This window comes from Lycorma delicatula, chromosome 1 (genome assembly GCF_047948215.1).
Source record: "Lycorma delicatula isolate Av1 chromosome 1, ASM4794821v1, whole genome shotgun sequence".
Lineage (NCBI taxonomy): Eukaryota > Metazoa > Arthropoda > Insecta > Hemiptera > Fulgoridae > Lycorma > Lycorma delicatula.
Genome location: NC_134455.1, coordinates 234,833,363 through 234,852,218, shown reverse-complemented (window position 1 = coordinate 234,852,218; position 18,856 = coordinate 234,833,363). Strand labels below are relative to the sequence as shown.

The following is an 18,856-nucleotide window of genomic DNA, read 5'->3' as shown; positions in this document are numbered from 1 at the left end:
AACTCTGGAAACAATGAAAATGAGCACCACCTATGATATATCGTTGGAAAGCTTTCACTGAGAGCTTATTACTGCAGTTAAGCAAAAGTCCAAAATCCAAATTTTTTGGATTTTGAGCTTTTTTGGACACTTTTGCCCAGTCGATTGCTATCAAAAGGGGAAGCGCACAACTAGATGTTACAACAGTCCTAAATACAAAATTTCAACATTCTACGGATAATTATTTTTGATTTTGCGAGATACATAAGTATGTACGTACGTACTTACAGAAATCACGCTGAAACTAGTCAAATGGATTCAGGGATGGTCAAAATGAATATTTCTGTAGGAATCTGAAAACCGAAATTTTTCATGATTATAATAATTCCTTTACTTCGTAGAATGAAGAAAAAAAAGAAACATATTTTTAAAATACTTACAACTTATACCCAATAAGTTGCTGATATTTTGAAATTGTACAACTATACAATACTCATACTCTTAAAACACTAACTGCCGTCGTGACTATGTCAACACAACCAAATAAATAATATACAAAATATTTATTATAAACAAGAAAACTTAGGAAGTAAACATTTTTAAATAGGATTCTCTGCACCAGAAATGGCTACGCATGCTTTACTAGTGTATAAAAGGCTATTTTAGATTTTATTTCAAGGATTTAATTTTGGAATTTACAGCAGTTCGTGTCACTCTTCTGACTGAGGAAATTACAATAATCTTCTGTTATTCAAAAAGATTTAAGTAAAATTATTTAATGCACATCATTAAAATCATACTGATTCTCATTTATTTATTATTTTTGATTATTTTTTTATCTGTTTTATATAAGTCGTTTTCTTTTGCTTCAATATTAATTTCGAGATATCTTTTAAAAATCTTCCATTACTTTATTATAAATTTAATTAAAATTATTTTTTCAAATTTTATAATTTACTAAATTAAGAATAAAATTACTTTATTTAATTACTTAACATATGGTTGGTTATTTCGATTAAATTATAAAATAATATTTTTATTTTTCTTACAACTATCCTTAGTGAGTAATATAATTGCATAGCCATTGTCTGTGTATGTGCGCGCATGTGATAATTATAAAGGTTGCCGACTCTCAAATTTTGACCAAACATACTTAATGTTTATCCGGTTACTGATAAATTTTCAGTCTAATATTCCCTAATATCTTCCCTGATATTCCCTAATAATAATAATATCTTTCTATTCAATACATGAACTATACTTCCGATTTTCATGAACGATTTTTAAAAATTTTTCTTATGATTCAGTAACAATTTCAAAACGTTTTATCCCTTCTTTTAGAAGGTTAGACGTGGCCCAGGCAAACACTGAACTATATTTTTAGTTCTTTATTTTCTTAAGTTACTAAGTAAATTAATTAGTCATCTAACTTTAAATTAGGAGAGAAACTATTTTAATTGTACTTTTATTTCTGTGATCTGGGTTTATATCAATTTCTATCTCAAATAATCACCTGAATTTATGTTGGACGATATATCATTATTCACTCTTCTGGACTAAACGGAGTTTAAACAGTGCATTAATCACAGAAAATCTCATAAATGTGTAACCATTGTAGTTTAGTTAATTTTATAACTGAATTTTTCAAAAATTGACTATATTTTTTATTTTGATTTATCTCAACAACCTTCCTAAAAGTAATCTAATACGTTGGTATGGAGTGCATTCAATTTCAAACTTACAGTAAAAATATACGACTGCTTTCCAATTTATTCTTAGTAAGTAATCAACATTGATTACTCATTTATTTGTCCCTCTTTTTCTTTACGTGAATATTACATATTGTCTGAAATTATTATTTTTTTTTTGTTTTTACAAGTCAAGTTAAATTTCAGCTTTACTTTTCTCCTATATGAATTTTGCATTATACTGAAGCACGGTACGAAACAGTAAGAAGCAATATGAATCCAACGAAAAGACTAATATGAAAAGTGGTAAAAGAAAAGGGAGGATGGCAACACAATTAAATGATAGCTTATTCGAGCAAGATTAAAGGGGCTGAGGGTTAAAATGAAGAAGATGATGCTGGGGCACGTCTCAACGCTAAATATAGGCTACACCCTATAAAGCTACCCCTAGTCGTGTGCCAAGACACCCCTACAGATAATCTCGATAAATCCCCCCTAACTGCTGGTCTATCTGCTACGCATTTTTGTGCTACCCTCTTGTTAAACGTCCCTTGTCCCACTACTCCAACTAATATCGTCCTTTATAAGCTGTACTCATCTTTATTGCTTTACTACTCCCATTACATGTGCCTTAAATAAACGGCAGATTAGTTAATGCCTAAATTTATTTAAAATTATCAAAGTAAGACGTATTTTACATAAATTTTGCAAAAAAGTACGTAACAGAAAAAATTAATAACTTTATTCATTTTGACTAGAAATTTAAATAATATTTAAAATAACCTAATTAAATTTGGTGTTAGTAAAATCATTGTTTGGGTATAGAATAATTCGGACAGTAGATTTACATGACTGTTAAAAGAAAATAAGTTTTGCCGAACCAAAGAATCTGTAGCATTCCATAACCAAAAAAATATTCAGCATTATGAAAACATGATTAAATGTAAGCATATCTTAATTTTTATTTTTATATGGATTAATGTATTGAGTTAAATATAAAAAATACATGTTTGAATGATAACAGTTTGAAGTAAATCAAATAAAAAATGTTTAACTAATTATAATGCACGATTGTTTATTTTAAAACACTCAAGTAATTATTAGTTATTTTAGCATTGTAATCTTAACTAATATAGTTACTACAGTTACTTGTGGTTTTCTTTCTAGGATAAAGGGTCGATATCACAAACTAAGTGCACTGTGTAGGGTACGCAATAAGCTACTCCGACGTGTACCAAGACACTCCTTCAGATAATTCTGATGAATCAACCGTAACTGCTGGTCTAAATTGTGTCCTTCAGAGTGTACTTAGTTTTTATATCGAGATGATGATCTGTTCACAGAAAATAGCTGATATTTTGAAAACAGAATTTCAACTGCGGTAAGAATTTGAAGTTTCTGCGGAAACTATTTTTCAACTGTTTCATTGGTCGATTTTTGAAGCAGGTGTGTAAGATGTAATACATGAATTAAACAAAACATAATATGAACTATATGAAAGTATAATTCATAATATATCAGTTGTATTTAAGCTGATGAATGTATTTTACAGTAGTTGAACATCAGCGATAAATTGATGTTATATTAGCTTAGACAGTCCTATTGCTACTTAAAATCACACTCCATTAACTCTGAAAAAAAAAATATTCCAACACTCTCTTACGAAATATAACTCATTTTTACATATTGACTAAGTATTTCAACTATCACAACGCTTCCTAATATAAATCCATTATTACTGTGTATATACGCACCAGTGAGCACTTATACAGCGGTATGATGTTTCAACAGGAGTACATATGCCAATATGGTATGTGACCGTGCCCTGGCACATGCAAGAGATTGAACTCTCTCTTTTTCCTGTTTAGCCTCCGGTAACTACCGTTTAGATAATTCTTCAGAGGATGAATGAGGATGATATGTATGAGTGTAAATGAAGTGTAGTCTTGTACATTCTCAGTTCGACCATTCCTGAGATGTGTGGTTAATTGAAACCCAACCACCAAAGAACACCGGTATCCACGATCTAGTATTCAAATCCGTGTAAAAATAACTGGCTTTACTAGGACTTGAGCGCTGTAACTGTCGACTTTCCAAATCAGCTGATTTGGGAAGACGCGTTAACCACTAGACCAACGCGATGGGTAAGAGATTGAACTCTAAGGTAGTTATTCCGAACGGGGCGGTGCTGCGGAATTTCCAAAGCACCGACATCTACTATCTGGACGACAAAAACTCGATGTGTCCACAGTCTACGTGATTGTAGTAGAAGATGATGACAAGGATCTGCTGATAGCGTTTAACAAGACTAGGCAGGCAGAGAGTGGCAAACTCGTACTGTCTGCACCTAATAATGACGCCAGCGACTGTTTCCAGAAAACATTGGAATTTTGGGCGAGGAGGAAGGTTCAATCGCACGATAGGTTGTTTCTTCACGTTATTGATGTCAAGACGCCTATGGCGCAGGTACCAGAGGCCCAAAGACAACCGTTGTGACGGTGAGCAGAGTAGTTAAGGTTTACGCGGATCTCCTTAAGTAGGTTAAAGGAGGTATCGGGGACGACCTGTCAGTGGACATTTTATCTGTCCGAAAGAGCCGTACCGACTCCAAATATGACGACATCAAGAGGAGGTTGGCTCTCACGTACAAGGTGTGACGATGGGTGACCGGCATCTGGAGGCTCGCTTGGCCTCCTTATGTGTTAAGGATCTTGACCTGGACACCATGTAGGAGGAGGTCGTGGCTTCTATTCAAAAGGAGGAGGGCTCCTAGGTCCCTATACGGGCCTTACCCTTGAGGTCAGCGTACGGTGAAACTCTCAACGCCACCGTCCGGATCTCCCGAAGGGAGGCAACGTAGTTGACCGATAGAGGACGGATCAAAATTGGATAGCACTCCAAAGAGTGGAGTTGATGAAGGTTATCGTCGTCAAGTGCTACAGATGCTGGGGCACTGGTCATAGGGGTGTGGAGTGTTGCGGGCCCAACAGGTCTGCCATCTGTTATAATTGTGGAGTCAGTGGCCATAAAGTCAGTACCAGTAAGGAACCCAGGAAATGCTTGGGTCTCTAGCTGGGTTGCGGCATTCCATAGTCAACTGGATGAGAACTAATGTCAACAGGGAGGGAGTTAAAACCGCTCTCCCGGTGAGGAATCCTCTAGGGGGTTCCCCATTAGAGGCTAAGGCACCTAAGGACCGAGACCCGGCCGCTGGTGTGGGAGTGTCAGGATCGGCCCTGCACTACGGGTTAGAGACAGGCGCATAGCAGAAATGATCAAACCGGCTGGCTGACCTGTCATGCCGGTAGACGGAGAGGTACGTTGGAGTTAAGGACAACCCCCTTTGCTGACTTATTCTTGGGTCTGACCGTGAAGGGGGAAAATCTCATATTTATTTCTACTTTAACTAAATTCCGTCCACATCTGAGCTCAGTGGCTTTTCTGTTAACATTGTTTAAATAATACATTTGTAATAGATAATATAATAATGGCACATAAAAATCTTTGATAATCTAATTCTTTCACAATATCAATTTATAGTAGAATATAATCAATCCCATTATAATTACATTAACGGTAAATTGTCTGTTAAATCAACCTTTTCTAACCAATTTAATTTCAAAAACATAATTCATGATCTGTAGTTATTTCTACTAGCTCTTTAAAGCCTCTGACCTTTAATCACTAACGGCACATGAATTTTAGAAGGATAAAACGTACTGCTGAACAGTGTAATAAAATCCGTCTTTTTTTTATAGGACTACCCCTTTTTTAAACTCTATAATCGGTAATAAATATTATTAAAAGATTTAAAAAATGTTTATTTCCAGCAGTTTTCAAAATATTTTGATGTTCAAATTTTACATTAAATTAAGGAACTTTATGAACTTGATTAACTACTACTTATTTCTTGATTGCCTGAAACTGTTTAATTTAAAAATAAATGGTTTACTTCTTAGAGCGTAACACAAGAGCATTTTAAAGTTAATTTGTTTTGTCCCTGTTGTATTTTGTATTGTCTTCGTTAAAAAACGAAGCTAAAATATAAAAGGTAGTTGCTTTTAAAATAACAAAGACTCGCTACTAGTATCTATTTTCACGCTTCAGCCCTCTGTTAGTAAATAAACAGTTTTTGTTAGGTCTCATCTAGAATAAATTGTATAAAAAATAAGTCACAAGTTTAAAACTATTGCTGTCACATATTTTTGAAATTTTTAGGTAAGAGTTCGCTTAAAATCTTTAGAATTAGGTAAGGATTCGCTTAGATACTTACAACAGAAAATTTCAATCGAAACCGGAGTTGGCACGATAATATTGTCGGAGATACATTAAACAAAAGTAATTAATTAATACAATATAAAAAAATTTTAATTTTAAATTTAGTGTGATTTTTCGTATACAACTTTCATCGGATAGAATTTATCAGTCTTATGAGGTGACAGGAGAAAGGCTACCGTCAATAAATCAGTACCTCAAAGCTTTAAGCTACAGTTATACGGTGTCTGAATAAATCTTCCTTGATAAAAGCAGATTTAATAAAAGAATCTAATGTTTAAACATTTTTATTAACGGGATATAAATTCATATCGCGAAATTTTAAAATCCAGAGTTTCAAATCTAGACTTTTTACTTTCTTATAATTCTTCTGACTAAATAGAACAAAAGACATAATGTTTTATTACGTTGGTTTCATAGCCAAACATTCTTTTTTTTAATTTTATTTTCACTTTCGAGTAAATTATCTTTGAATCATGAGAATTGTTATCTACTATTTAGAAAAATAGACACAATAATATTTCATTAGGGACAGTAATTTTTGGAATAAAATGCTTTAGTGAAGTTTTATTTTCCCGGTAGTAGCTCTATACTGTTGCAACAGCATAGTTGTAAAGAAAACGTATAGCGATCGACCAATATTTTGGGTAGCGGGTTTTGGAAAAAGTCGAAGTTTCAAAAAATACAAAAAAGTTGGATAAACTTCTACAAGATGTACTTACGTAGTTTTCATGGCCTGTAATTGATTAACGTTTTCGGACTCAACATACATTCTTCAAAGATGGCTCAAAAAATAACTATATATGGGGGCACTAATGACATCATAATTTTGAAAAAATTACAAAAATGGGGAGGCGTATTTTCTCCATTTCTATTTTTTTTTACTTTTTGCATATTGGTCGTAGAAAGATGAGTTTTATTAAGATGAAAGCCAATTGGATGTATTATTTATTTATTTTTACTGTAGAGCATTGGGGTCAAATGGGACCCAGTTCTTTTTTGTAAAACTATCCTCTAAATTTAATATAATTTTGATGATAAAGACGTAATTTGATTAATGAGTTAAATCGGCTCCAAATTTTTTAACTGAATATTGTGATTTTTTTTTGCAATTTTACTCTAAATATTTCATAATTAAAAACAGTATTGCGTATTTGAAATAAAACTCTGTCAAGGGTGAAGCCGGAAAAGTTACCCAACCGTTTGCCGTCTATTTTTATGGATTTGCTTAAAATTATTATTATTATATTTTATTTTATTTTATTTTTTATTTCAGTTCCACCAGATATTATCTATCAAGAGACAAGTGGGGATTTAGCAGTACTAGAAGGAGACAACGCAACTCTAGTTTGTCAAGCAACAGGGCATCCTCCTCCAAGAGTTACATGGAGACGGGAAGATGGAATTCCAATATTCTTAAAGCAGTCATCAAGAGAAACGATTAGAGGTACTTATATCATCATATTAAAATATATTTATTATTTCGTAAAAGTATACTATAAAAAAAATGAAACTTCATTCACTCTCAATATTCACAAATTATTTATTGATAAACTTACGAACAAAAAGAGATTGACTTTTTTCAATATCATTGAAAATCTTTGTTCATCACAAAAATCTCTAATTCTTTATAATCTTGAGCATACTTTATAATTAAAATAAAAATAAACAATTTTGGTGAAATTAAAATTTACTAAGTATTCATTTATCATTTAATATATTTCAATAGAATACTATTTCTTATTTTATCGCTGTTGATTCACATATTTATAGTTACTTTCCAAAATAATGAAAAAACATTTATGGGATTTTAAACTAATGCAAAATTTCTTCCCGAAACTCTAAGGAGAAAATATAAAAAAAAGAGAATTTATTTAAAGCGTATAGGTTGCTTAAAGTGTTAATGTAGTTTTAATAAATATATTCTATTAGCGGTTATCTCATCAAATACAAGTCTTCAGAAGTGTATAGAAGTGGATATTTTCATTTTCAACACCTTCTGTAAATTATTATGTAATTGTTTGTCGATAAACATATGTAAATTATTTATAGACTAAACTAAGTGATGGCGCCTCTTTAAAGTTGAACACCGCGTATTTACGTCTTTGTAAGTGCATTTTGTTGCCGGCCTCCGTGTCACGAGTGATAGCGTCTTGGCCTATCAGCCGGAGGTCCCGAGTTCGAATCCCGGTCAAGTATGGCATTTTCACATGCTACAAAAATGTTTATTCATCTCATCCTCTGAAGTATTACATAACGGTGGTCTCGTAGGTTACAAAAAAAGAAGAAAGAGCATTTTATTGATTATTTTAACAGATTTTACCAAGTCATTTGTACTCGTTGTTATGTGACTAATCATCATGTCTGATTCAGTTTTAGCACAAATATCCAGGAAATTCTCTGTTAAATATTCATAAAATATATATAAAAGTGTAGCTGTTTAGTTTTCGGTTAGTCAGTTACCCTAAAATACGTTTCATATATTTTATTTTTAAAAGGTTTTAGAGTAATTCCAAAAATAGAACCTTTTTGTATAACTAGATTTTGAAGGGCTTATTTTTGGTTGATTGTAAAATCCACAACTAAATCCCTATTCATCAAATTTGTTCAAGAGCCAATAATGAAATAGGATACATTACCTGGCTTTGTTACGAATTCAGTGTTATAAGCTATATGGAAGTAAAGTTATGATGAGCAGATCTGTTATTACAATTATTTCTACTTGTTATTTCACGGCAAACTTGGTGGGAAAGGGTGGGCAATTTTATTAGATTCCTTTGGGTAACAAACTTTTATACCTCACAGTGAGCACATTGTGTGCATAAGTTATACAAAGCGCACATTTACAAAATAAATCACTCATTTTTTTTTTCTCTATTGTTGTAATAGTTATAATATACATAAAGTAATATTCCATATTTATTTTATTAAAACACACTTGCACATGGTAGAAATTATTTTATGATTATCTTATGATTGTTATATACCCATTATTTAATGTTATTTAAACGGAATCCACTTTTATTAAATAAAAAAAAAATCAAGTATTCAAAAAATAAACTTTTATTGTATTACCTCTTCTATCTGCTCTCTACCTTTGAGTTCCATATTTATTTAGATAAGAATGTTCCCTCTGCGAAGTAACGAAACCGGTTAAAGAACGTTTGATTTGACAAATAAGGTGTATAAATTTATTTTATGTAATATTACGATTTTTGATCATAAAATTAAACTGTAAATAAATAAAATTAAAAAAATAACAGAAATAAATTAATAAATGAAATAACGCAGATCAGATGGAAAACGAGTAATGGATAGGTCATTTACGCGCGATGGTCATAAGTAATGGTCTTTATTACATTTCTGTTACTCAAAAAGAGCCATTGTATACTTAACGAATAACAAAATTAACTTTACGAACTAGACGCCTGCTTAAAATTTGTGTGGTTGAAATTGACCTTTCCATCATCCTTAACCTCATATGTTACATATGCCATTCAAAACCTGTTTCCTATTCCATAGATTATATTTACGTCAGCTACATAAAAATTGTATTTTTATAGTTATTAAAGTAAAAATTGCATTTTCATTTATATTACGAATTAACATACAAACGTATGATGTTGCAAATACGATAGATTAATTGGTACATATAATTTCCTAATTTTTACTGACATAAAATTTTAATCTCTTTGTTCACATATAATAATAATAACAACAATCGCAAAGAATATCTGATCTACTGAATCAAATTTTTAGTTTTCTCCACGCATGTAGTCAATTCCAGAAATTCAGAAGATATTAACGTTAGATCTGCAGGGTTTATTGTGAACTATTATAATATTGTGCGTAGAATTTCATACTAATACCAGAAATATATTAGAAAATAAAATACGTGTTTTAAAAATAGATAATGGAGATTGTTAACTTTCTTTGAATTTTTATATAAAGATGTTAATAAATATTTCGTTAGGGTTTCAACAAAATATATGAAATAACATTTATCAGTACGCATCCACCTCGATGATTAATCGAGCCCATAACACGTCCGAGTAGGAGTAATTGTCGGCATGTGAACGTAAAGTGGGTTAAACGGTAGATCTACAGCAGCTTATTAACTTACTGTGGTATAATCAACGAATACATTTGTTTACACAAGCTCCCTCTCACAAAACGACAAATCTGCTAAGACAGAGAGAAATATTGGGGAACGAAATTGGTGATGTCAGTTATGCGATGGTAGCAATTTACATTTATCTAACACCATCCATAAACAATGCGGTTATGCAACCAGGTGAGAAATGACCTTTGTAGGCATTGGAACTTTATAACGTAAATACAAAGCTCTTCCACATACCTAAATACTGCCGATTAAATTATGTGCAAGTGCCTGAAGCATAGATAAGTTTTGAGTAAAAATGATGTATGGAACAATTACAGTAAATTGTTTGAATTTATACTAAATTGTTTCATATTTATTTACTATATTTTTTTTTTTATCCATGAAATATCGATAATTCAATAATTAAACGAAATAACTTTTTACTTTTTTTAAATTATAAATATGCATTTTTAAAACATAGTTTATTTAATGCGGTTAATAAATACTACGTTGATACTTTTTTCGATGATATATTTTTTTCGTCTGTAATCTCCTCGCCCCCCGAAGCCGAATCCGCAGTTACGCATAAACTCAGCTCAGAGGGTGCCTTCGCCTCAAACTACCACGGTCCCCTCCCCAAGTAGCCGAAAATCGGTCTTTTGTTACATGTCATGTCTCTATTGAAGGACCCCAAGGGATTGCCCCATAGAGACTCCAATCTTGTTTACGCCTAACCTCTAATGGAGACCACTAAGGCATAGTCAGTCCGGCTTACATCACTTTTACATCCATTGTACCCTCCGGATAATTTACGTGCAGTGGACTGCTCCACAAGGACCTGGCCCGCCTTAAATTTGCCCGCTCGGTCCAGGTCCCGAATCAACGGAGCCTTACGGAACACCGGTGCGTGTTGCGGGTGTTTAACTACCAACGCCATATAATCCAATCAGACCCAACATCCTCTGGCAACTCAGCAGTGTCCTTCACTAGAGTTGAAGGTAGGAAGACCTCCTGAGGCCAGCCTCTAAGAACTAACACATCAATGTCTGCCTCCGCAATTCCGCATTCAATCGCTCGCCGGAGCTCGTCAATCGACGACCTAGTTTCAGCCCGTTGTAGAATTCGCTGTCTGCGACGCCATATCAGTAATGATAAAATATGTTTGTGTAGCCTCATCTCCTGTGCTCAGCCGAATAGTTGATTTCTCTTTAGGCTCCACAGATATTTCATCCAAAATAGCTGCAAAATCCTCCTACGTACGAACATGAATGTTCATACACTCGGAACACTCTTTGATTTATTCTTTAGTGGTCCTATGTAGTCGGACCAGTGAACTCAACCTCCTAACTTTATGCAGCAAAAGAGTCATGTTATGTACAAAAAAAATTTTCCGTGATTGAAGGAAAATTACATGCAATATGTGCGCTTGCCTCCGTTTGGCACATCTTCTCCTATACATGAGAGGTCCACAAAGATGCAGAAATCTCTAGATCAGAGGCTTTCTCCGGCAAGTATAAGAAACTGCTGTATATTTTTGCTAGTAAATATATTATATTTATCTGCAACAGCATCATTATTATACTCAGGTGACATAAAAAGTACAATTTCTTCACACAAATTCATGAATAGAATCGCCTACCTGCGATTATTTGGTAAAATTTTTTAATATTTCAAAAGGAATTAAATTAAAAAACTGGTTCGAAATTTGTAAATATAGTATTTTTATTATATACAGAAAAACACTACTTCGTGCAGTAGTAAATATTTTTCAACAAATACATTTTTTTTTGATTTGTATAATTCTACTAAAACAAATAATACTAGATTTTTTCTCTAATCTAATATGTTTGTATTTCTTATAAATTAGTAAGTTTCAAAAGAATAAAAATTGATATTTTATGCCGCTGAAAATACACTTTTTTGGTACAACGCTACCGTTCTCTAAAATTATTATTCATTTTTGAACAAAGATTTGAGGAGTATCATTGAGCGAATGTATACCTGGTACCATTCGCTCAAAAATATGAACAAAAACCTCCAAATTTGTTAATGTTTGTCTTACACGTAGTTATATTTTTTATTTAGATTAATACGAGGGTCGTCCAAAAAGTAAAACCCGTTTTTGTTTTATAAAAACTTTATTGTATTATTTTTAACTTTAATATGTGCATAATAATCTATAAATTTTAAGGGGACCTCGTACCTTATATCTTGCACATGTTAAATTTACCATTTTCATGTTCCTTGTTCTCAGCTTCCATTACAGATACTTGACTGAATATTTTACGGTGATATGTTACTCCTTTTTGTACACACTGAGTAAATATCAAACCATTACATCAAGCAAAAGATTTTTAAAATAAAAGAAATTAAAATTGCAAAATTATTTTTATTTTATTTTTTTAAATAAAATGAACAAAAAATAGAAATACTAATTCTACTGAAAAAAATAGGTTGGTATTTGGTCAGTATATGTATTAATATGGTACAAAATTACAGTCAAATTTTCCGCTACCTGTGAGCAATAGTTTTCGAGTAAAAGAAAGGTAAGTGAGAAAAATATTAATTTTCGGTAAACGAAAATTGATATAAACAATTACTATACCACCATACCTCAGTCCATTCGAGTTTCATATTCAGAATTATGAGAATCATCTTATACTTCTTTTTATGTTCTTTACATGATAAACTTGGTTGGCTTCTTTATTTGCTTTTTGAATTCGCATGTAATCCTGATGCTTGCATGCTGTAACCGTACTTTCACCAAGGGTAAAACCTAATTTTTCAAAAACTTTAATTCTTCTGCATTGTACTTCATTAAAATTAATACATCATATATATCTTTACTTCAGTGTCTTTCAGTCAATTAAAACACTTTTGGCACTCTGCTTCATATAATGTTATTGAAGGATTCATTCGGATTTTGGGTAAGCCTATGGACACATTCCCGTAACAGAGTAGACTAATTAACCAAATCTCTAAACAGAGATTTTAAAACTTCAGCAACAGAAGTTGGAGTACAATTTTTACATGAATATTGGGCATTTGTGAACATTGCTATATTATATTTACACCATGTACCCTGATCTTTAGGGCAAAGCATATGATAAGGCCGTTCATCAGTCGAAATACGATGGAAATAAATAGCCCAAACATTGCGTCTCATTTCTTCAACACTTTTGATATTTATTCTGATAGCATTCCCATAATAATTTTGTAGAATATCTGCATCCTTTTTTGTAAGACTGCCTTTTCCTGACATTTTTTCCAATCACTGAGGACTGTATTTTTCAACTTTGTCGCAATGACCGAAATCAACTACACATGCGCTTCTGATTCTGGCCAACACACTCCAATTTTTCTGTTTCAGTTACACTATAAGAAGACGATTCTAACATATTTTTAAAAAAATTTACTGCCCAATCACCCAAGTACTTAGTGTACTGTATTCCATACAAATTTATGGAACGGTTAAAAATTTCAACTCCCCCAGCACATTCCATTCCGTCACTTACACCCGAATAATTTGCCGAACAAGAACCATTGTTTTCATGTATTTCTCCTGATATTTTGTCTTTTTTATATTTTCAACCTTGGCAGTATTTATATACTATTTCCACATCTACAACGTTACCTGAGACAATATTTTTTGTAGAAACAACACCATTTAATCTTTAGAAACTACGTTTCTGCCAGATGCCATCAACTGCAACTCAGATCAGTGGAGCCATCATTATGATCTATGCCTTTTTCAACAGCTGCTTTCATTGATTGTGGATTTTACAACATTTCCTAATATATTAGTTAGTGTCATAAATCGAGAAGGCTTATGGCAGATTTATTACTGCGCCAGAAAGCTGTAATGAAAGTTGTAGCAGAAGACTCACCCTTACATATTGCTCGCATACCACAGATAAATCAAATATTATTTTCATATCCACGATAAGGTTTTTTTGCTTTTTTCAAAGATTTAGACGTTGCACATGATGAGCATTTTAAACCTAACTTAGTGAGTAATTCTAATCTCTTAATAGTATTTTCAAAAAATGATAAACTACTCTCACTATCACAAAATCCACACTTATAATGTCAGATAATAATGTAATATTTACAATTGCATTTCTATCTGTTAAAAAAGTACTGGAATTATCATAAATTATAATAAATTTTAAGGCAACTAATTTTTTTTTTCGGAACTACTAGAAGTACTAGAGGTTTCTAATTCAGTATCATAAAATCTATCTTACACAATCGTCAGTTTTCTAATTTTTATAGAAACTTTACCTACAATTCCTTTACATTTTGAGAATATTTTCTGGGTTTGTGGCATTACTTCAATAAAGCAAACACTAAACCACTCAAAATACCAAACTTCAGAGACAAATCTACAATATTTTTTCACAAACGCAAAAAGTAAATAAATAATGCAACAGATGATTATTTATGTAAAATAATCAAATACAAACATTTGAAATGAATCAATGATATAAAGAAAAAACGTAAAATGTCTTTAAAAGATTTCAAAAAATAAATAGATAATCTATAATTGCACCGGCACCAAGCATAATACTAAACATGGCACCAAAAATGAAGAATGTAAACGGATTTAATGATTTACAACCTTTTGAAAAAAAAGATTTTTCCCCATTAATTTTTTTCCTCAATACTCATATTATTTATGAATAAAGAGGTATTCAAAATAACTAAAACGTGAAATTAAAAAAGCGATTTTTTTCATAAAAACCATGGTCAGTTCTCTAGCTATTTTTCTACATAATCACCTATTGTTCAAGCATTTGTCAAATCGTGAAACTAATTTGAATACCGTCGTCAAAGAAATATGTCGCCAGTCTATCTATTCAAGAACAGCAGCATTCAATCAGTCAGTTATTAATTTTTATAATCAAAGAAAAATATATAATCTCCAGATATAATGAAGTTAAAAAATCAAAACATTGTGTAATATATTTTTGTATATATTAAATTGTAAGGTAATATGTAGAGATCATTATAGCCAAAAGACTAATCAATTAAAAAATTCCATTTCAGAATAGTTGTGAAAACCCTAAAGGAAGCAAGAGTCAATCAAACTTTTCCAAACATATTTCTTGAAATAAAAGCAATTTAAAAATAAGCTGCGGTATACAGCATAGAAAGCCAAACTTTTCCTCTTTCAAACGGTATCCTACATTAAAGTACAAGATTACCCAAAGGATTTTAATTAACTAGTTTTCTTTGCTTAGCCAGTTTTTTATGAAAACGTTAAAAAACAACAACGTTACAAAATCGTTATGACATTTACAAAAACAACAAAGAAGGGCTATTTTTGTATAAATTTTTTTCTGTTCTATTTTAAATTTCATTTTTTACCCATTTAATACATTTTTTTTTGAAATAGAAAATATAACCAATATGTAAAAAATTGAATTCTCCATTTTCACAATTTTTTTTTTCTCAATATACGGTGTTGCGATAAACGAAAAACAAATTGTTTTTTTCGCTAGAAAAACTCCCAAAAACCCATATTCTTTTCTTTTAACGTAACACCGTATGTCGTTCATAATCTCATCAAATTTCCATCTATTGATAATAACTACCGGTATGCATGTAATCAGGCGGTGGATTTAAAATAAACTTAGTTTTTTTTTTAAATCGTCCAATAAGAATGATTAATGTTGAGATAACTAATAAAAATTCTATATTTACCAGCAGAAACGTTTGTGTGGAGTTTTTTCCTCGAAAAAACCTTTTTTGAAAGGTTACTTTATGCATCATTACAAAAAGAAACTTCGTACATGACCGTATGAAGTAACGTAACGAATAAAAATATTTTTCTATAAAATATATTTTTGTCCAGAAACATGATCTTATGGGCACAAATATTTCTCTAAAGATTTTATAATAGTTTATTAGTATGCAAACATTTTCTTTTCCAGCCTTATTGACCCTCTCACACAGATATTTAGATTGTTATTTTGTAGTAAACATTTTATTATAACAAGAATATTAGTTTTTTTATCCTGAGTCTATACAGGATCTTTTAACCGTATAAATATCTCGAAAAAAGATTTTCACTAGACTAAAAATCATCCTGTATGCTTAATTCACTTTACATACAGAGAGTAAAAAATGGCAATCATTGTTAAGAATAATATCTAAGATCCTTATTTTTGGAAGTGATGTAAAATTGATAATACGAGTTATTTTACAAAAGTAAAATATTTATATTACTCAAATACGCAAGCAGGGGAAAGATGTCTTTTGGTGAATATTCGAAAAAAATTTTAAAGAAGAACAGTTATTATTAAATCATACATTAAACTTAATGGTTTAATAAAAACTTAAACGTACAAAATTTAAGAATAATTTTATGTTATTCAAATCAAGACAGAATTGCTTTATTGATTATTCTTATTAAAAAAACATTCTATATTAATCATTCCCATTGATAAATGTTTGATTAAAAGAACAAGATTAGTATTTTCTACATTATCGGGATATGAATATTTAGTGAAACTGAAGTATACTTTTAAAAACAAATCCATCAAATCTTTTTGTCTTAAGTTCACTAATATTAGTTGTACAAAAAATTAACTTTTATTAAATCTCTCTGTTGAGTATTTAATGGTATCTTCTTTAAACTTTTAACTATTAAGCTTATAAAATTACTATCATAAAAACAATTTGTATAAGCTAGCTGTTACGTTAACTAGGGCCTTTTATCTAACATCTCAGCCTCAACACAAATACCTTTCTACATTGGGAAGAAAACTGAAATCTAGGGAATAGGCATTGTAGCAATTTTCATAAAAAATATCAATAAAATTTTTTCGGTGGGTACCCAAAAAACTTAATGTATCTCAGAAAATATAAATTATACCATAAAACAAATTTTGCGTCATAAAAATAAGAAGTGCGCCTAAAAAAGTAATATGTTATTAATTAACAAAATTTATGTTAGAGCTGAAAAATAAGGGAGTATCAAAATCAAACAAAAGTCAAAGTTAAAAACTTTTTTAAACTTTACTTTTCTCTTTTTTCTTTTCTCTTTTTTTAAGGATTAAAAAAATTAACAAGCTTTTTGGTAAAATATTGTAATTTACATCCCGTCACCACTATATTGCGGTTAAAAATATTGCTACTGAAATAAATACATCATTTTACAATGATTATTTTTAGGTTCTTTCTAATATAATAATTAATTTTTTTTTTTTATTATTCATTTGCAGGAATTTATTCATATCTGAAATAGTTGTTTCAAACTGTTTGTAAATTTCACCAAAAGAAAAAATGTATTACTACTAGCACCTACATAACAATCTATTCATATGAGAATTGTAATAAAAATTTCATTTTAAATAAAATTTAAAAAATGCAACATTATGATCGAAACCCAGAAACGCATTATTTAAAATACAGTATTGATTCCTGTGAGATATAAATTTACGCAAACAGTAATGACTCATCGCATGGCATGATATAGCAACTAATATATTTATTATTTTACAATAATTATATTATTTAAAATCACCCTTCCTGTAAACTTCTTAATGCAGTGACACACTACTACATGAAGTAGCTAAAGCACTAACGAAAAGGATTGTAATGATGAAACAAGTTAATATAATTTTTACATTAACAACTTAGATACTCATAGTTATAAAACTACTGAATTAAATGTCTTAATTTATTTACCTTAAATTTATAACTAAACCTTCAATTAAACCGCTGAGTATTTTTCGTTCTCTAGATATTATTTTACCGATAGTGCCCATTTATCTCGGTGTTGAAGTTAACAAACGTGTCGTGATATTACCATACACCTGTTGAAATAAATAGAATAACCTACAGTTATTCTAAGTAACTGATTTTCGTTGTTTCCTAAATTAGTGCCTTTTTGAAAAGCCTAGAGTCAAACAACTTTCTAATTGTTACTATATTCTTTTTCAATACTAGGTTATAATAAGGATGTAAATTTAGATTCAGTATGTTATCTGCTAGATCGGTTTCGTACCATTTTACTGGTAACACTATTGCATTTACTATCCACGAATGTATCCTTGTTGCAAATAAATCAATGAAGCAGATATAATATCGGTTGAGGACCGAAAATTCGATATACAGTAACATCGAAATTGTTACTGTATATCGAATTTTTTTTTATATAACATAGATATATATATATATATATATTCTTTATTTTTGAAAAATAAAACGTATAAAAATTAGCTAATCTTAATTTTTAAATAATGAACACAGTTATGTTCCTTTGTTTATTTTTATTTTTTATCTATTAATTTTTTTTGATATTGCTGGGAAGTCCTATTAGCTATTTAAAATATGAAGTTTTAGCGTTCTTTGTATTCTTTATTTCATTAGATGTTTCTTAGATTCTACTACACTTCATGAAAAAAGAAATGTTTTAAATTAAGGAACTGAAGATTACCACCAATGCGGGCCAGGCTGAACGGTTTACAGTTCACCTGAATATTTCTACATGATGAATTCCAGAGATGGTTTAAGTATTTTCTTGTGCAATTTCCTTTAATATACGGAGGAAAGTTATATATTTGTCGAGTATATTTAAGCCGGTATATGCAAAATCGTTTAAAAACATTTTGCTGTCCCATCTGAGTTAAAATGCCCTGATCTTTAAGTGATTGTAGGATTAGTTTCTCTACTTACAGTAGTCGTTTTTAATTATATTTCGCTTTTCCTTGAAACCGCCTCCAGTACCATACTAAGAATTCCGGGACATAAACAATCGATTGGCTGAGGACAAGTCCAGGAACTAAGTGTTTTACATGATGAC

The 18,856-nt window shown here is 30.8% G+C and overlaps 1 protein-coding gene across 1 annotated transcript in view; it reads left to right on the top strand.

Annotated features, from left to right (window-relative positions):
* LOC142329654 (lachesin-like) overlaps nt 1-18,856 on the top strand; it is a 415,510-nt gene that overhangs the window by 280,674 nt on the left and 115,980 nt on the right. The window contains exon 5 of the mRNA XM_075374331.1: nt 7,219-7,389. Coding sequence (XP_075230446.1) covers nt 7,219-7,389 — 171 coding nt within the window. The remainder of the gene's footprint in view (nt 1-7,218; nt 7,390-18,856) is intronic.